This window comes from Lagopus leucura, unplaced genomic scaffold (assembly GCF_019238085.1).
Source record: "Lagopus leucura isolate 7727_CA_CO unplaced genomic scaffold, USGS_WTPT01 Super-Scaffold_100157, whole genome shotgun sequence".
In the NCBI taxonomy this organism is placed as follows: domain Eukaryota; kingdom Metazoa; phylum Chordata; class Aves; order Galliformes; family Phasianidae; genus Lagopus; species Lagopus leucura.
This window is the reverse complement of record NW_024962334.1, coordinates 45,353,276-45,374,193: the sequence shown is the minus strand read 5'-3', so window position 1 is coordinate 45,374,193 and position 20,918 is coordinate 45,353,276. Positions and strand designations below refer to the sequence as shown.

At 42.4% G+C, this 20,918-nt stretch overlaps 1 protein-coding gene across 4 annotated transcripts in view; it reads left to right on the top strand.

The window, feature by feature from the left end:
* The window catches only part of LOC122189528 (sodium channel protein type 5 subunit alpha-like), a 206,878-nt gene that overhangs the window by 135,163 nt on the left and 50,797 nt on the right, over positions 1 to 20,918 (top strand). For 3 of the 4 annotated variants that reach the window (XM_042888786.1, XM_042888788.1, XM_042888787.1), the window contains exons 16-17: positions 3,069 to 3,539; positions 17,908 to 18,054. In XM_042888786.1, coding sequence (XP_042744720.1) covers positions 3,069 to 3,539; positions 17,908 to 18,054 — 618 coding nt within the window. The remainder of the gene's footprint in view (positions 1 to 3,068; positions 3,540 to 17,907; positions 18,055 to 20,918) is intronic. The other variant, XM_042888790.1, reaches the window with a different exon arrangement.

The window sequence follows — 20,918 nt, the reverse complement described above, 5'->3', positions numbered from 1 at the left end:
GGGTCCCAGCCCCCATAACAGTCTGTGGAGATATGTGACTTGACCCAGTTCTCTCTGGCACCACCAGGGATACTGTTGAGTATCCAGGCTGGCTAGGCTCTTATTAATGTTATGTAACATTAGCCCAAGTTACTGTATGCATAAGGTGCCTTGGGATGCCTTGGGCATGCTAGGGTCAGTTGGCACTAGATGTCTACCTACATAAAGGCAGCCCCTAATGTGGTCACCTCTGGGGGTTGGACTCAATGATCTCTGGAGGTCCCTTCCAACCCCTACAATTCTGTGATTCTGTGATTCTGTTTGGTTAGGCTCTGTTGACTATTCTGTGAACCTTTCTTAAATTGAAATGGGGCTTAGATGCCCCATTAGACCCCTGAGCTTTGGTGCTGGAGCCTGGAGGCAGTTTGTGTCCTTGAACATCGTTAGCCTGGTGTCTGCTGTAATACCCCATCATGCCCTGCTTGGATGACAGATGCAGCTTAAGGAGTATACTCATCTCTTGTAGGTATGTTCTGAATGTCTCAGATGTCCTCAAACGTCAATATTACACCTTTATTAAAGTAACTTAATTGAAACCACACTGTCCAAAAGACTTCAGGTCAGCGTTTCTCAGTCTCCTGTCTTCATACTCCTTCACACCTCACTAAGTTGCTGCTGAGAAGATACACTTGTGGCTTGTTCTAAGCTCTGTCTGTATTAATGACCTGGATATTACCTCTGCCCAAGGGCTCATTTCCAGGATATTTGTTGAAAACTGGTTATCTCTGAGACCTCATATAACTCTATCAAATTTGCTTGAAAATAGATGACACAGTTGTGCCAGTAACTCATTTGTTGATGGGCTCCTTCTGTTTGGCATTGTAGCCAATTGCCAGTGCTCTGGTTCTCAACGACCTGTTGGAGAACATTGCTCACAATACATCTGAATGGGTATGAGATGAAACCCTGATTTGTACCAAACAACGGCGATGATTAAGAGGAGATCCACACAAGCTGTCAGCAGCACTCCAATGTGATGGACCAACTAAGAAACAATTAGCTTTAATCTCACTTTACTTTTGATCAGGGCTGCACTCAGAATGGCATTGCTTTATTCTGTAGTTTGTAATGGACGTGGGCATCTGCAGCACTGCTGACTGCTTTCATTTATAATCATAGTGATTGCAGTGAGTACGTTATGAAACAGTCCTGACAGGACACTTCGAATAAAGTGTCACTGGAGTGATTAAGACCAGGCTCGTCTGCAAAATTCCAGCTCATGTATTCCAAGTATTTGAAAAGAAGGGTTGGAAGGAGACCGCAAAAGCTTGTGCCTGTTTGGTAGGGCCAGATAAATAGAAGTACTTTCTGTACTGCATATGGCAGGCTAGCAGACTTTATCAATTTAAAACATAATAAGATAGTCAGGGGACTTGCAAGTAATTCTGGTGGCATTAAGAGATCACAAAAAGAATATCTTAACAGATATCCCTTTTATTGCTACAACAGCAGAAGGGCTGCAATGCCGAACTCTCCCTTGCATTGCTATGGACTGCATCCATCAGTCTTGCTCTTATCAACTGAGTTGATAGCAGGCAGTTTGGTACCCCGTTATTTAGAGTGAATATATTTTAGCTGATATTGGTTTGAGTCAGCTCTGCATCATCCCATCAACGCAGACATCTCTCTCCAGTGTGAGCTTCTCACCTATGTATTTCGGAAGCCGTTCTTCATTCTCTTGCACCATAGGCAGGAATAATGACCCATGTGCAACAGCTGGTAATCAGTCAGAAGGATGTATTACTGGGGATGGCCTTCAAGAGGAAACTGGTTTTCTTCATTGGTTTTAAATGTATTTATTAGGGGAGGGGGGGAGGGGAGGAGAGGGGGAAGCTTAAAGATCTGTAAATCATCAAATATGTTCCTGAAACGTGTAGTTGTATCTAATCTTGGAATTCAGTGCAAGCAGAGGTAGGCAGTTATGAAGTTGCAGGAGCAAGAGGAAGCCAGTTTACGGTCTCTGGTTCAATTTACCATACATGTGTGGATGTCTTCAGATGGTATTTTACTGATTGTAGAGTCATAGAATTGTTTGAGTTAGAAGGCACCCGTAAAGGCCATCTGGTCCAACTTCTCTGGAATGAACAGAGGCACCCACAGCTCCATCAGGTGCTCAGAGTCCCATCCAGCCTGACCTTGGATGTCTCCAAGGACAAAACATCCACCACCTCTCTGGGCAACCAGTGCCAACTCACTGTCCTTATGGTAAAAATCTTTTTCTTTATATCCAATCCGAATCTCTCAGTACCAGCATTTCCATGACCAAGCCTGCTTGCAGAATGAGCATTTTTCAATTTCAGCCACATTAATTCTGGGTGTGTTGGCTTCTTTTTGTCTGCAGGGCAAATGTTTTGAAACTGTATGTTCTCTTAGGTGTTAATTCACAGTTGCAAGAGGTTTTCTTCAAGGCCAAGAGGCTATTCAAATCAAGTATCCATGAAAATACATAAAATGTTTAAAACATTTTCCAAATATGTTATTAGGGTGAAGTGCCATGCATATGTGTACCATTATATCACTGTGATATAGAAATAATATTCACTGTGAGTAAAAATCAAAAGAGTCCTGAGAACGTTCTTCCTATAATTTTTGTGCATGTAAGCAGTACTTTTCTGGATGTCAGTAATTGTTGCTATTAGCAATTTTCTCCAACATGTAATATTAGCAATGAAAGGACATTCATGATACCACCAGTTAGGAGAATATTTACATTAGATTCCTTCCAGTGAAAATTTCATCCTGTATTCTGTTTCTGAGCTTTACCTTTTTTATCTTTTTGGATAATAGACAGGGAAAGAGAATATCAATGTGTTTAATTGCCCGTGCCAAATTTCTCCACCTGAAATTAATGTTTTTGGATAAGTCTGGAGAGCTTTATTTCTACTGAAACCACCTGTAATTAGAGGTAATTCCACAAACACTGGTAATGTTACTGAAGCACAGAAAAGACTCAAACCCTCCCTCGTCCACGACCAAACATTTGCCCTCCACTTTTCAGGGTCACTGATTGGCTCTTAACTTTGTTTCAGGTGCTCAACTTGTTCCTTGCCTTGCTGCTCAGCTCTTTCAGTGCTGACAACCTTTCGGCACCAGATGAGGATGGAGAGATGAACAACCTGCAGCTTGCCTTTGCTCGGATCAACAGGGGTCTTCAGTATGTGAAACACACAACGTGGGATTTTTGCTGCAATGTCCTCCGGCATCCCAAGACAACAGCTGAAAAGAAGGCAATGATGAAACTTGCTGCCCAGAATACAGGTGCCCTTAACAATTGTGTCAACAGCCACCTAACTGCTGAGCTTGGCAAAGACACGGAGCATCACAAAGAGAACCACACTGAGGATGGGATGAATAAAAATGTGGAGAAGCACCTAGGAATTACAGACAACGATGACTTCATGACCAATCCTGACCTGTCAATTTGTGTTCCTATTGCTGTGGGAGAGTCTGATATCGAGGAGGAAGATGAGGAGCAGAGTACGTTTACAGAAATGGAGCAGGTAGGCAACGAAAGTGTTTTTTTAGTTACATCTTACTAAGATATTTCCTTAGTTCCTATCCTTGCTGTGGATCCATTGCTCATGATGCAAATGTGTAATGGCCTTATCCTGCCTTTGATATGTTAGTAACTTCAGAATAAGTTACACCTGCATATCCAAGAGCAAAGTCGGTCTCCAAAAAGAGACATTCCCTTTCTTTGTGTTCTTTGTGCTTGTCTAGGCTAATTCTTCTAACAAGAGCAATTAAACCATTTCTCACACAGGATCCTGTTTTTTCCTTTCAACTGAATCATGGGAATGGTACAGAATGAGTTGTCAATGATAGCGAATTTTCTCAGTGCGCTTTACTGGGGAATAGCTTGGTTAAATTTGTGTGACAGGATGGGTGGGTAGTTCTCTTAAATAAAACTAGGTAGGTGCTGATGTGACAGAGAAAGTGAGAATATATGTAACTGTATGCATTTAGGCAGGAAAAACATTTATTTGCCTATTCTTTGCTGTGGCATTCCAGATTGTATTGTTCATTCCCAAGGGCACTCAGTAGTAATGGCTGAAAAATTCTGTGTGCTTTGAATTATTGGTGAAAAGTGGGAAACATCTTTATTTCCCTTCTTAACAACTGCGGCTCTTGGCCCCATGTACCTAATAGTTAATGTTTTCCATTCCCTTCAGCCTTGATCCAGCATCCTCTAATGCCGGTGTATTGAGTTGTCAGGAGGGATCCTCGATCTCCTAGTTGAGTAAAAGCAAGATCTGAAGAAAAAGAGTCCTTAGAGAAGGGCTGTCCTAAAAAAAGTCCCTAAGGAATGACTCAGTGTGAGGGAGATAGACACAAATTAGCTGTTAACCATTACTTTTCATTGTAGAAGTCTTTTCAGTGCTTCTGATCAGTGGCTGGTCTTAGGCATTGACCAGCCCATGGGGAGCTGGAAGGGCAAGGAGTCAGAAAATTGCCCCATTGTCTGAACAGATATTTAGATTGCAAGAAAAGAAGTGAGAAATTTTGTCAAACACTTTTAGGGAATAGTTCATCTCATTTTAAAAAATGTATTTCTGGAAATGGTCTGTTTTGGAGGCATAGTTGCTGTATTGTTTGGGCTTTTTGTGGGGCAATTGTGTGCTCGGTGATAAAGTGCTAGGGAGGTCCTGTCCATTGCTTCCCTCTTTTAGCTGAACATAAAACAGGAATATGTGAAAACATTTTGGGCATAAGGCTGACTAGGGATAGTATCTGTTTTCTCTCTGAAGACTTTTGCTACTCCCAACCTTGTGTATGTTAAACTTACAAGCACAGTAACTTGAAAAGTGAAGTTTGAATATAGTAGACTGCCTTAATATCAGACAACCTGCCAATACTAAGCAGTATAAATGTGTAATATTGTATAAATGAGTTTAATTCTGGAGACTTTTTCTTTTTTGAGGGGGAATTTTTTATGCTCACCTTTCTGCTACACCCACTGTGCATGACAAAGGGTCACAGTCTTAAAAATTCTTAGCTTCTTCCTTCAGAATGCAGATTAAAAGTTTGTTAAAACTTTGCACATGAGTGCCCAGGAGGCCTGGAAGTGCATTTCTGTATGCATATGTATGTGTATATGTTTCAGAACTATATTCCCCATTCCTCAGGATAAAGAGCACTGTTCACAGTTGCTGGCAAACAGTAGCATGAAGCATGGAGGGTTTGGAAATTTTAAAGCTTATGGTACTTGAAAAATAGAGAAATGTGGATTTCTATTTTGCTGCACAGCGTGTCCATGTAGGTGCTGGCATGTGCGTTAGCAGGTTAGGCAAGTGGAAATCCATTTTATGCTGTACGACAAGTAAATGTGAGCTTTAGTAAGATCTATTGGAGATATGAGGGAAATAATTGATATATGAGAAGTATTTTAATGCAATGGAGCATTGTAAATAAAAATTGAGCTGAAAATTGTAACAAAACTTCTTCAAACTATCATATGTAATATAAACACCAAGGATTCAGGGTGAAACAAAATGAGAAGAAAGAGAAGTTCATTAGAAGAAGCAAGCCCAAATACTCAGTTTCCACACTGCGTCTGTTTGCAAAATTTTCAATAAATAATAGGTTAATATTGTCACATTGGCACAAAATAGATGAACTGTAGGGAAGTAATGTAGTTCACTGCTAGCACATATATGAAATAGAAGGAAAGGAGTTGAGAAGTACACTGAATGGCTTTCTTGTTAGTGTTATGCAGGCTTCGATAAGAGGCAGCTGTAGGTCATTGCTGTTCCCCACTGCAAAGACCCAAATAGATGGGTCAGCCTTTGAGGCATTAATGGTCTACTGCTGAAATGGTTCCAATACGAAGCGTGTTCAGATATCCAGAACTCACTTTTGTCAAATTCCTAAAGGGGAAAATGTGTGCATGTGAGAGAATTCCAACTCGAAGGCTCAAAATACATTGGCACGATAAGTAAATAAAAATTGGAAGAAGCTCAGCAGTGGACAAGATAACTGCATGATGAGCTTTGTATTTGCATTCCTACAAAACACTAATAAAGTTGCATAGCTGTAGTGTCTCAATAAGAATAAGGGCTGTGGGAAAGCATATCCTGAGTCATTCAAAGAACTGTCATTTCTGGTGATGCCCATTCCAAAGACATATGATCTCTTACCCAACAAAAAATCCCTTGATCAACACATATATTCCCACAGAATAAATTATTTGGACTGGTGTCTGAGCAACCTGATTGAGTTGTTGATGTTCGTGTTCATTGTGGGGGGCTGGGACTAGATGACCTTTAAAGGTCTCTTCCAACTCAAGTGATTCTATGATTCTGTGATTACAGCTGTTTAAGCCTCAGTTCCTTGGGTGTCGCGCTGCAGGCGTTATGATATGTTAAACTTTGTGTCAAGGGCAGCCTTGTGGGGCACAGAGGGTTAAAATTCCCTGCTGTCTGTTGGGAGCCTCAGTCCTGTGAGCCTCATCTCTGCGGTGGCCCTCACCTCCTTTCTCCAGGGTGGTCTTGAAAACCACAGAAGAGCTCACAAAGGAAGAGTAACATGAAAAAAAGCAAAAATTACATAATTACACTGAAAGGGCACAATTATGGTGAAGTATCTTTTTGTGTAGAGGGCATCATGCAGAACTGAAACAAGATCTACCAAGGGTATGTTAAACATTCAAATCTATTCTAACTTCCCCTAATTATAAACCATATTTTTGCATATTTAAATATTTTAGCATGTACAAAGAGAATGTGCATTTATATATACTGCTTGGGAGGAGAAAATGTACCCTGCTTCATTTCATAGTTGTGGGCTGACCTGGAATTTGGCAGCCCTTTGGCAATATTGCCTTTCTTCAAATGCATGTCGATTTTGGTGCAATTGCATGGGAGAAAAGACAAAAAGTAATGTATAAAGAGGTTACATGCACTGCATGCCTCTCAAGCACATGGCTAAGTGAATCTACACAGTTCTTACATGCCCTTCATACTTCCTCTGTCAGCTGAAGGTCCTGGGCCATATTCTGGTCATTGTGTGCTCACATCACTCCAGACTCATCCACCATGACTAAGAGGCTATAGAGAGGTTGGTCTCAGGCAGAACCACAAAGCTGTGAATCCCAATGAGATATTGTAGGGTGATGATTGCCACATCCCTGGAGCCAGGTTAATGGGGCCCTGGACAGCCTGATATGGTGGTTGGCAACCAGCCCACAGCAGGCAGGCTGGAGCTCAATAATTTTTAAGGTCCCTTCCAACCTAAGCCATTCTAAGATTTTGTGATTCCATGATTCTGTGATCAGTTCAGCTTACAGCTCCTGTACCAATGCTGGGCTCTCTGGGGAATTCACAAAACTGCTCTAAAGTAAGCCATCCTGGCTAAGAGAACTGTGCCTTACAGTGTTACACACAGCAGTTTAAAATTTCAGATGACGAGAAACCCTTAGAAATGTCTCAGTTTAAATTTCAGCTGCCATTTCTATTATCAAAGCTTACACTGGCAGCAGCCGTCATCCTGAAAGCTGCACTTGTGTGGCACTGTCACCGAGAGGGCTCTGAAGGAGCAAGCCCACCTGATAGCTTCTAAATCTCCTTTGATTGCTGAGATGTAAGCGAGATGCTCTGCCTGCTCACAGAGCCTGGAGACACATGCCTGCAGCCCACGCATGGTGACAGGATCAGAAAGAAAAGATGAGCAATAGCAGTCAGCGCAGGTGCAAGAAGCTAGCAGGAGAGGGTGAGACTGAGGAAGGATCGCCTTGAACTTGCTTTATTAGTCTTCCTGGTGTTGGCACATGTGTTCATGCCAATCACTGCAACTTTTTTGTTTAGTGCTTTATCCATCCCCACTCCTTGTCCCACTCGTGCTTTGGATACTGTTGGTGTCCAGATTGCCTTCTATTACATGAAAATGGTCTACCATTTTTCCCTCTTCTTTGAGATATGTAATTCTAAATAGGATGAGAGGTAGCCTTAAGTTGTGCCAGAGGAGGTTCAGGTTGAATATTAGGAAAAACTCTCAAAGAATGGCAATGCACTGAGTGCACAGGCTGCCAGGGACGTGGTGGGGTTACCATCCCTGGAGGTAAACATGGAGATGTGGCACTGAGGGATGTGGTCAGTGGGCATGGTGGGGTGGCTTAGTGGTTGGACTACATGATCACAGTGGTCTTTTCTAACCTTCAGGATTCTATGAAAATTCTATGAATTTCATATTCTATGAAATACAGGTTGTCCTAGCAGGAGAACAGCTCCCAGGAGCTCAGCAGCAACCACAGCAGCTCTCTGGTTGCATCTTCTCAATGTTCTTTTGGGCTCTTATTTTAGCATCCCTGATGATTAAAATTTAGAAATTGCTTTCTTAAGCTTCCATAGATTTTCTTGTAACTGCTAATAAAAAACCTTTTCATACACACATCAGTTTTCATTCCCTTAAGGAGTAAGGATCTGTTTCTCAAACGTATGGTCTGATTTTTGGGTGAACCTATGTGAAGCCAGGAGTTGCAGTCAGTGATCCTTATGCATCACTTCCAACTTGGAGTATTCTATGATTCTGTGATTTGGGGATACAGTAAAGTGATGGAACAATTCAGTGTACAATCAGCCTGATACAGGGATTCCTACCAGAACTTACCTGCAGTTTAATTGCATTAAAAGCTTCAGACATCAGAGGAGTCCATGCCATTTACATTAGACAAGTAAGACTTCCTGCCTTGTTATTGCTTAGCCCACAGCTATAGCCCAGATGTATGCCTTTATCACAGAGACATCAGTTTGTGGTTCAAAAAAAAAACCAAACAAGCATGACAGACTAAAAAGAGGTTCCAGGTAAGTGATTTTGGGCTGACATCCTAGCTTACTTCCCAAAGTAATGTCCTACACTTTCACCATTGAACTGAGTGTTGTTTCTATTTCTAACCCCTAAGTGAATGTTTGTCTTTCTGCAAAGTTCGGATCATTTCCTGCATTGATGAGGTCCCCCTTCAGCAAACATCATTCGCACAACATCAGAAAATTGCTGTAAACTTTGTTTGTTGTTTGAGTCAGCCCAGTATGGCTGTTACTGCCTTCTCCCCTTTCTTAAATTAAATTACTGCATATGTTGCCTTAATCAAACTGCTGACTTGATCTATCTGTGGCATGCTACAGAGAAGAAAATCTATGATGCTGCAGTAACTACTGGCTCTTGGCCACATTTGTCCCCTCTGCAGTTTTAAAGCCAGGCATGGATGCTGCTTTCCGCAGAGATAACACCTCCGTACTTCCCCATGCAGCGCAGTGCCGAGCCAGCAGCACTTGCCTGCTTGTCTCCAGAAAATGCCATTATTGATTTGTTCCAATGGAGTGGCTAATTGGGTCATATGGAAAGTGCTTTCTGCCTGCTGCTGGGACGGAGCATGTTGCAGCTTCTTACCCATTCCTGGACACCAGGCACACACAACGTGGTTCACAGCAGCCAGATCGCAGCTCCTACCACGGCTGGTTTGTACCATCTGAGCGTGCAAAGATTCCGTGCCTTCCCATTTCTGAGGCTTCTCTGTGGGTGTGGAAATCCTTAAATGGCAGAGAGTTATTGCCTACTCAACCTCACCTTCCCAGGACTTGGCAGGGAGTATGACTGCAGGCAGGGGATGCTTTCTCCATTGCCTCCCAGTGTTTCCCTGTTTCCCACCTGCTCTTCCTCAATGTGCTGTTAGAATTTTAGAATCACAGAATCACAGAGTGGTTTGGGTTGGCAGGGACCTTAAAGCACATCCAGTTGCAACCCCTGACATGGGCAGGGACATCTCCCACCAAACCAGGTTGCCCAGAGCCCCATCCAGCCTAGCCTTGAGTACCTCCAGGGATGGGACACACACAGCTTCTCCTGTGCCAGCATCTCACCACTTTCCTAGTAAAGTATATGTTCCCAATATTTATTCTAAACCTATCTTCATTTAGTTTCAAGCCATTACCACGTGTCCTATCACTACACTCTCCAGTAAGTGGTCTCTCTCCATCTTTCCTGTAGGCCCCTTTTCCCCCAAGACCCTTCAATGACACAACAGCATCTTTCTTATGATTTCCAAGAGGACTGAGCCTGCATCTGCACAGAGAACCCAAAGGATGCACACTGCCCAATGAATATTCATTGCTCCACAAAACTCCCTGCTTTCTCAGTCATGTTGATGTTTTTTATCAATTGGCAATTCTCCTCTCCTTCACATATTTGTTTGGGCTTTACCAAACTCATCTCCCTGGAAAATCAGTTTGCCAGGCTTTTGATAAATATCTGCCTCCATACATGCCAGTGACAGAGCTGTCTGTGACCACAGTTTCTATTCAGTGGTACAGCTCCCATGTTGCCCTGAACCCTGAGCTTTTCCTCTCTTCTTCCCCATAATTTTTTCAGCGTTACTGACTTAATTCAATTTCATTTGACAAGGTGAAGCAGTTTCTGATAGCTTTTTTCCATGTTTCTTCCAGTAAGAGATTAATAATTTCGAGGTCAGTGGGGACCACTGGGATCATCAAGTTTTAGCTTTCTCATAACGCAGAGTCAAGGACTTCAAGCAATAATTCCTGCACAGAGCTTGCAAGTTTATTTTAGCTGTGATACATCATTTGTGAGATGGAGGGAAGAATTAAATATCTCAGGTAACAGAGAGTTCACCATGCACATCTGGACCAACATCTGTTTCTTTTGCAGTCAGTGGATTTTGAACTGTACCATTTCTGTCCATTACGGACAAGTAACTAAAACAGGTGCAATTCTGTAACAGTCAGTTGAATTATTCCAGGTTGACATCAGTGTGGCTGAAATTATCGATAATTGCCCTAAAAATGCCAGCGCGTAAAGATTTTGATACAAAAGTATTTGTGACGATGTTTTACTCTCCTAGTAATTCTAACATCTACAAATCAAAGATGAAGTCATGCATTTATTTGACAGGGTGCATTAATTCCAGCCTTTTACTGCAGGAAATATACTTTATTGCATGGAACCGTACTGCCCTTTCAAGCAGTGTTTATATTTGGGCTGTTTGCAGTTCCAATCCATGGGACAAATTCCCTTTTAGTGCTGCTGGATGAAATACCTTCGAAGTCAGTTGATGACTCCCCAGTTTGTACTAGCAGGAGAGTGTGCACACAGTAAATCTTGCAGTGGTCTGCTTCTCAGGTTTATTTGGGACAGTGTTTTTCTGATCATCAAGTGAGACAGCAGTGTTTTTTGCACCATTTGACTGGTTTTCTCTTTTTTTAAACTTCATGTTTTGCTTTTCATTCCTTGAAAACTCAATTTAGGGGTTTTTAGCAATAAAATAAACAGAATAATTCTGTGTTTACCACCTTAGGAAGAATAGCAGCAAACCCATTAGGAAAACAAACAAACCAAACAAACAAACAACGAGCTGTAAATCACAGATATAAAGCACCTCTGTCTTTGTTGATGCATAGAATGGCATCTGTATCTACTTTGTTTCAGTCTGACAAGGCAGAGCAAGGCTCGATGTCAGATCTCTGCTGATGTGAAGATAGCAGTCATGGTGTCCATAAAGGTTTTAGGAAGCTCAGCCAGCATGCATGGTGCTCGGGACGTACATTTGTCTGCAGCATAGTGCCTGAGGTTCCGGAAAACACAGGGAGCTGATGGAGGAAAGAAAGAGGAAAATAAAAAAGCAAAGCCTGGCATCGAGTGAGCTGATATCAGGCGTAGCAGACTTGTCAACATGCATTTGGCCACGAGCCCAGACTGGGGACCACGCGTCAGTCACAGCCTACTGGGTGCCATTTCCCAGGATCCCTGTCCCTCCCCGGAGCGACGCTCTGCCCAGAAATGAGCATTTCTTGCTGTTTCTGCCTTTGGTAAGGAAAATGCTAACATTTAGCATTTTGGACAAAATGAGCAGCAATCAGTTTTTGTGCCAGGGGAGACAGCAAGCGTGTGTGTGTGCATGAGGCTGGGGGGGGGGGGGGGGCTTGAAATCACTTTGCTTCTTTGGTCCAGTGGTCCAGAACAACAGAATTGGAAATAGTGGCATCTATAAGAATGACTGTTTTTCTTTCACTATTGACTGATTAAGATGAGGCTTCCTTAATGATGAAAACATTACTGCCTTGTTAGGGAGAAAGGACCAGGGTGTTTCAGGCACCCTCTCAAAGCGTGCTGTGCCTTGAGGCACACTTCCAAAATGTAAGCTTCCATCAGAGGAGCCCATTAGTTTGAGTTCTTCATATTATGCTGTGGAGAGATCCCAATTACCAAAAGAAACATAGAGTAGAGTGTGATTAAACTTCAAAATGCAATTTAGCAGAGGGTATTAGCTTGAACTCTGAACAATGAACACTTATGAAGCACTTTCACTGCCTATTTAAGACTACTGAATTGATAACAAGCTAAATTAACTTTGGCAGTCCATCTTTTTGCCAACTTCTCCCACTTAAGCTAATTTTAAGACTGAACCTTTGGACTAATGAATCAATGCTTTATTATGGGCAGCATGCTGCCCAGTGTGGGAAACGATCTCGGGCCAGCAAGGACCACAGTGTTAGATAGGATGTGCCCTGCTCCTCCAGGCCTAGAGTTCAAACACTTAAAATGTTCTGGATCAGTCTTAGAAGGAGTAGTGCAGAAATGCTGTTTTGACGTGGAGAAGGATCCAGGGAGACAAGAGAGAGGACTTCCATCATCTAAAGGGGCTGTAAGGAAGGGACAGATTCGTTAGCAGGTTCTGTTGTGATAGGACAAGGGAAAATGGTTTCAAACTAAAAAAGGGGAGATTTAGACTGGATATAGGGAAAAGGTTTTTTTATGTTAAGTGTGGTGAGACACTATCACAGGTTGCCTAGAGAAGTGGGAGGCACCCAAGGTCAGGGGATGGGGCTCTGAGCACCTGATGGAGCTGTGTGTGTCTGTTCATTGCAGGGGGGTTGGACTAGGTGGCCTTTAAGGGTCCCTTCCAACTCAAAAAATCCTACGACTCTCACACCTTAAAAGCATCATAGGTGCCATCGTCTGCTAATGGTATTTATTTTCCCACCTCATATTAAGGAAACAGGGGGATTTTACTGATGTATTTGGTGACATTTCTTCACATGCTGAGCATGCAGAAAGATAAATTCTCTGGTTTTGTCAGTACTACAAGGATTTACATTCATTTGTGAGGGGAGAACCAGGATCATAAATGATGGTCACAAGAATCCACCATTTGTTTCCCTATATGAAGCCTATTTATTTCCCTCTCATTTTAGCCAGATTGTTGAAGGCTTTTCAGAAAGAGTGAATTCAGCATATCCACAGGCTGTCAACCTGACAGCTCTGCCGACTGCAGCCTCCTGTTATCTTCACATAGGAAACAGGTGCTGCTGGGTGGTATGGCACACTTGCTTTCGGCAAGCACTGCAGTCTGCTTGGTTCTCCCCTTGAGCAGAGGTAGGATATAAACATTTCAGCTTTCACGATCATTTACTTCTTGGCTTCTCTGCACAGGAAGGATGCCAGTTACTGGATGCAAACTGTTGCCCAGAAAGGATGCCAATAGCTTCCAGGCACTGTAATTTTGGGAAATCCATAGCTGTCTGCAAGGAGGAACATAAACATCAACAGTTACTTGCTGGAATATACAGTCCTCTGGTAACTACATGTGTTCTGCCACTGAGCTGGATTTGTTGTACGTGAATAGCTACTCAGGTTCTTGTTACAGTTTTCATGTCCCAGAGCTGAGTATAGGAAGCTCTGAAGGTTACTGAGTCTTTAGCAGGGTCTGTTGTGATAGGACAAGGGGAAAAGATTTCAAAGTAAAACAGGAGAGTTAGTCTGGATATAGGGCAGAGGTTCTTTGCAGTAAGGTTGGTGAGGCACTGGTGCAAGTTGCCCGGAGAGCTGGTGGATGCTTTGTACTTGGAGACACTCAAGGTCAGGCTGAATGGGGCACTGAGCACCTGATGGAGCTGTGTTTTCCCTGTGCATTGCAGGGGAGTTGGATGAGATGACTTGTAAGGGTCGCTTCCAACTCAAGCAATTCTGTGATTCCATGATTCCATAAGATATGTTGTTGGCTGTTGAAGGATTAATTGCTGTAGCATTTCTTGAGGAGGCTTAGAATCATACTGTTATCTACAAATGGCTAAGGCAGTGATGCTTCTGTCGCCAGTGTCCTCCACTCCTGATGTTGCTTTGTGCAATGGGCAGTGACTGAAAAAGATCTGCAAGAAGGCACAGTGACACGTTTAGTGGGTGTGGTGCTGATGGGTTGGTTGAACTAGATGATCTTAGAGGTCTTTTCCAACCTTAATGATTCTGTGATTCTGTGATCTTGGTGGGGTGCTGAGAAGATGATAGGACTAATGCTCTCCCACGTTCCATGGACAGAGTAGAGGGCAGTTTGCATTTGCATTGTCCCATCCAGCACCAATCTCATGAAATATGTTACAACTTAATCCTGCCACATCCTTCATACGTGCTTTGCTAGCTCAGCAGTGAGCCAGCTACTTTTGTGCATCCCCACCTGCATGGGAGAGGACATTTCCTGCACATCCTTTCCATGACAACCACAGCCAGGGAATGAGGAGACAAATGCTCCAAGCCAGGTTCACAATTCAGGCAGTGAGTGAAGCATCAGGAGAACCCATCTGAGCTGATCCCCATCAAAGAGGAAAGCCTGGGGATCATCTTTCTAAATTTATTTGCACAGGATGGAAAAAGTGCTGTTTCCATGGGTAAGGAATAAAGCAAATCCGCACCGATGACAGGTATTTATCTTGCTTTGCCAACAGCAAGTCTTCTTTGCAAGGGATTGGCATTTGCACTAATCCCCATTTGAGCCCAAAACAATTAGCTGATCCATGGTTTTCAGAGGCAGGATGTGGTGTGGAGCCTCTGTATTTATTTGTGCCATCAAACAAGTATGTGGGTCTGTGCACACACACACTTGAGATGTAATCCAAATTATACTCTAGTTTCAATCCGGTTGCTGTTTTCCTGTTGCTGCCAATGATCTGCAGCATGCAGGGCAACAGGACATGATCCATCCTCCTCCATGTGATAATCCCTGGCACAGTGTTGGCTGAACACCTCTTTTTAGGGCCCAGATCTGAACAGGGGTGAGCAAACTTCTGGCTGCTGCTCCAAAGGAGCTGACGTACATTCCAGGCTTCCAGTCAGCCATTTGAGGGCACAAAGTTGTACTGCTGAAAAGTTTTACTTTGTAAATGATGAAAACAACTGAATCAGTAAATACTAACATAATCTGTATTGCCTTTCCAGCATGGCACTTGATATAAAAATTAAAAACAAATTACATAAACCACCCATGGTGGGGAGCTTTACAGGAGATAAACCTGCTGCTATTGCTTCCAGAAGAGCAAATCATCTGCAATTTGAGCAAAAGCAAATAGTCCAAAGTGAAGCAGACTGTGAGGAGCATACCTTGCCCTGGACAGGTTCCTGCTGATCCTCAGGCACTGTGTGCTGGAACTGAGACTCCATCCCAGGAGAGTGGCTTACCGGGGCTGGCATCAGCCATTGCAGAAACCCAGTCGATTTGCTAACCTTGTTGGGTGATTTGCCACGATGTGTTTCATCACTATTAATTAATATTAACTCATCAGATGCGTGGTACAAATGCAGTTTCTGGGAAGTAGCTGGGGCTGTGTTCCTGGAGTTTAGTCTCTATGAAAATATTCCTGAGTTTTGGTGCCATGCAGAAGGGTTCGTCAGTAGAGCAACAGTATAAGCTTTTCACTTGACACTAGCTTAGTTATTCAGTGCAATAATTTGCTTAACAGCTTGGATATTTGTCAGATCAACTGAGTTACACAGTCTGTTCTCATCTATGCCTTCATTTCTAATGAATCTGAGTGCACAACCTTTCTGCATAAGTGAACTTGAGATGTCACCCTAGATTGCATTGCATTTTCAACATGAAACAATTGTTTCTGTTGTTTTAGTGCTATAACTGATACCCTGCCATTAAGATTACTTGGTACTAAGTTGTATGCACGTTGCATTAAAACAAAAAACAAAAACAAAAAAAACATGCAACTTTCTATGGCTTAGTGCCTTACTCAAGTATACGTGCTTCCCATGTTAGCATTTTGTGGCACTGAGTGGTCATGGTGGTGATGGACTGATGGTTGTACTGTATGATCCTAGTGATCTTTTCCAACTTTAATGGTTCTATGATTCTGTGTTCTCCCCTGAATAACAGAGTATTTCCAGGGATGCTCTTTAAAAAGTGTTACTTTTTGTCAGGGATTCAGTAATTATAGATTGTGAAAATCAGTGATAAACTGTGCCTAGAAAACTTGGTTCTATGATTCCATGATATGATTCTATAGTTCTATGATTCTGTGGTAGAAATTGTATGTAATGCATTCTCATGCAGAAGGTACGGGCTTGGATGTGCGTAATTTAATTTATTAAAGTTGGAATATATTTTAGACCACATGCCTTCTGAAGCAGGAAACAAGTAATTTGATTTTGAATTAATTTACTAGAAACACAGAACAACGTTTAAAGGATTGGTACAAACCTGACAGTCCGAAGGTATTTATATGGAGAGCAATTTGCTTAACCAACTGCTTCCTTTGTGTCATCTGTTCTCTCAGATGGTTATATTTGGAATAAAGTGTTTTTCTGCTGCCGGTTCCTCTTGAGGGACTTTCTGTGGTGATGTGGCTTTAGAACGAAAGCAGGTAGGCTGCTGCTCCCCGGGGAGGAGAAGCTTGTTTAATACATTAATAACACTGAATGCCACTCAAGCCAAAGGGAAAAAAAAGGTGGACGAGCAAAAGATAAATATGTTTAAATAATTACTGTTGAAATCCTGTTATGCTTGTAATTTTTTTCTCAGCATGGAAGTCGTTCTGTAAGCAATTCAGCACAGCCCTTTGAAATCAGCTTGAGTTTTATTAATAATTCAGTAGCAGCATTAGCAATGGCATGAACGATGGCAGTGCTGTATAGAGCCGCGGAGTTCTCAGAGAAATCCCTATCACAGGTGAATCAATGAAGCTGAACTGATTTACACCAGCGGTGAACCTGGGCCTCCAGGTGTAGGAGTCAACCATGCAAACGTGCTCTGCTCTGCCATTAGTCCTGGCAGCGCTTGGAGAGAGCACAGCAGCAGGAATCATCGCCCCAGGACAATATGGCTGAGTTCAATGGCGCCGCTTCTGCTGCCAAGCACTGGGTCTGCTCAGATGTGTTTGCAGAAAAAAAATTATTGCTCTGATTCCACAGTGCATCCCTTTTTAGTGAAGTATTTACGGATGCGCTCTCCTTCCAACCTGTGGTTAAGTCCCGTTGACATCAGTGGATGCAAAATACACTGAAGTGTTTTCCTGAATAGGCACTGCACACATTTACATGTCCACCCGCAGGTTTTCATCTCTACTTTTGGATACCTTTAGCTTTCTCCTGTGAATCTGTAGCTCGTTTTCCCGTGCCATTTGGAGCAGAGCGGTGGTGTGGCACTGGGCGTTGTGCTCGCACCTTCCTCCAGCCATGATGTTAAATATCACCTCTGGTCACTGAGCACACCCTGCAGCCCTCAGCTGAGCTGCAAGCCCCTTTCTGTGCCCTGGGTCTCTGCAAAAACCTGTGCCTCCAAACTGGGTTGAAAATGGAGAAGGGAAGGAAATTTCCTCCTGCCCCCCAGCAACAGTTCAAAAACAATAAGCCGGTCTATCTGTAATTTCCTTTTTTACAGCCAGTTATCTTGACATATCCAGTTGTTAAACCTGAAAAGTTACAGCATAAGCTTGTGTAATCTTGTTGCTTGCCATTTTTCCTTAAGATGTCATCCTCTGATAAGTGTAGTTCAGGCTATTTTCTCTTCTAGCTGGGGAGATCTCCTTAAGAACTAAGCATGCTATCAAAGAAAAGGAAAGTAAACCCATCTAGGATTATTTCCAGCAGGAAAAGCAGCTGCAGCTGAGGGGGCAGCGATGCCAAAGCCCAGGCGCCCGGAGTCAGAACTCTGAGATTTGTGAAGAGTTAAGTGAGTTGCACGTGGATAAGCAGTTGAAGGCTGAGCCACCACCTCCAGTAGGGCAAAAAGAGGTAACAGAAACCAATTTCCTGTTTGATGCTGCATGCCATTCATCACGCCAGCTCCATAGTGCATGCCACCGATCTTTGTGGGGGTCTGGGGCATATTAACTGTTGGTGGGTTTTTTTTTCATGTTAAAAGTATAGGCCCATGAGAATTTATGTACCTGACATGAAAGCTTTGGTGTCGTTCAGTTCATATCGGGCAAAGTGCAGATTTGCTTCTCGTTGTGTTGGTGAGACTGTGCCCACCAGGAGAAATCCCATGCGGAAATCCTGACAGGGCAATGGAAACAGGGCTGCCACAGAGCAGCTCATCTTCTGCGGCCTGCTGAGTCATATTGTCACGTAGGGGGGACATCTGCTTCTAGATTTGTCATGTGAGACCCTTTAATAGTCAGTGAGGATCTGGAGCCAATACAGTTAGGTGAAAGTGTCTCATATCCTGCTGAAATCAACATTTAAAGTAGACCAGATGAAGCGCATTTTATAAGTACCTGTTTTTCTCTTCTGGCTGTAAGGGGAGACCAGAGTAACTAACTGAGCTGTGGATGTCTGTGTCATGTAGATTACACTTAGGTGAGCTCAACTCCACTTCCAGTCACCAGAAATGCTCCTGGTTTCTTTCAGGAGCAGTCTCACCAGAATACTTACTGGCATATTGGATTTTGTATTCAGCAAAAAAAGGTCCAGACCTTAGAGGAAGGAAGCTCGAGCATTTCATGTCATAATCTCGGATAAAAAGAATTTGTATGTACTTAAGAGATACTCCAGATTTCAAACTAATGAGATGAAGAATTGTAACTAGGAGAAATTAGAAGACCATCTCCAGATTTTTTCTTAGAGGGGATTTCCTATCCTTCCTGTTTAACTGTATTTTTAAGATACATAAACCCTGATGTGTTGGCAACAACTACAACTACATCCTTTTTTAGTGCTACAATGAAATGTCATAAGACAGGAACATTCTAGCTCTGATATATTCAGCAACACTGCGATAAAGTAATAATCCCCATTTCCTCCCTCAACTTTCAAAGGGTCCTGTAACACAAATGTCAACTTTCTATAGTAGAGTATAATTGATTCTATTTGTGGCTGCCCAAAAAGAGGTGGAGGAATATGGCAATAATCCAGGGATGACTTGAAATCAAACGGAAGTTCACATGAGGCTACGAATACCAACATGAAAGAGCAAAGCCCAAAGGATGCTATTTTTGAAGGCTAAATCTTGTGTGGACATTGCATCCTTACAGTCCTCCTGTTCAGAAGTAATCTTTGTGCCAACACACAAGGACATGCTAATCTTTTTGATGAATGTCCCAAGAACTTGGGGCTAGCCAGATACAGCCAACAACTGTGAGGAAGTAACTAAAGGGATTTGATACGCCCAAGAGACGAGGCTCTGAGTTGTTCAGTCAATAACAGGAAGCATCGAATGTGTTCTGACTAAAACACTGTTCATGTCAGTAAAGGATACATTATATGATTAAAAATTCATCCTGTACAAATCATCAGTAAGGCACCATAGAAATAAAATCATTGGTGGCACAGAACTCAGAGAACATACCAGTTGATTTCTTTGCCAAAACACTGGCCCATAAAATATTTTGTACGGCTGTTTGGAATCTGCCTTTAAATGTGTCAGGCCACTTTGACTTATTTATTTATCAAAGGGAATAGTTCACTCATTTAGAAAAAAAAATGTGGCTGGGTGTAATGCCTTAATAATCAGACTATTTTTTTCCTTTCAAAATGCTATTTCATTACCTTATTTTACCAGTTATTATGTCATTTTCATTTTATGAATTAATATAAATTAATAGAGCATTACTAGCTTCCTTCTGCATTTAGCTTACTCCCTAAAGTCACGTGCCTTTGTTCTTTCATTATTTCTTGTCAGTGAGTATCTCTGCACCCTTTATCTAACTCATTTATCTCTTTTTTTTTTTACAACTCAATTAGAATTGTTTTGCCAAGAACTAAACAGTCTCCAAATACAATTCCCACAGAACCATAAGGAGGAGAAGTAGTATCTCATTGCCTAGACGTGATGTTTCCAAGTAGGATATTTGCATCACAATATCCCACTATGAAATCATGTCTGATCTCTTAATATTACCCCAGGTGACTTGAGATTACAGCTTTCCAGGTTACCCACTGATGTGCTATCCCTGCACTCACTCATCCGTAGTGCTTTGAGTCCAGTCTCACTGTGCTATACTCTTTCCATGTGTTTTTTCACTTTCTTTCTCCCCAGTTTCAGTAGTCTCTCGAATTTAGTATTATCCATCACTGTGAAAATTATATTGGTCATTTCCTCTTCTGTATCTTTGGTGCTAACTCTAATCCCTTCAGGTCTCCTCTGAAGGTGAAGTTTCTGTTACATTTGGGTCGTTAGCATGGGTTTTCTCCATGAAGCAAAGAGGGAATCCAAGCCAGTGCCTTTATTTCTAAAGTCAGATTTTCTATTATAGAAACACAGATATTGTATCCAGGTTTATACATCTTCTGTCAGTTTGATAGATTAAGACTGCAATCTTCAGAGGTTATGGAGAGAGGGAGAAGGCAGATAAGAGAGCTAAATCTTGAGCAAACACCAACTTTCAGTGAGATTGCAGCTTCTCACTGTTACAAGCTTTCTGGAAAAAAAAAAAAATTCCCATCAGTTTGCCACTACTGGAGAGCCAAGCAGTGGGTGAGGAAGCCATTCCAGACAGAACCACACCACCCAGAAACACATTAAAAACCGCCTCGGCTCAGGTGGGAGATCTTCCAAAGAGGTTTCTGATGTTGCCTTTGCCTGGTATACCTCTCCAACAGAAAGTGGGGACATTCTTTGTCCTGTTTGACTTATTTTGGCCTGTTTGTTCCCACTT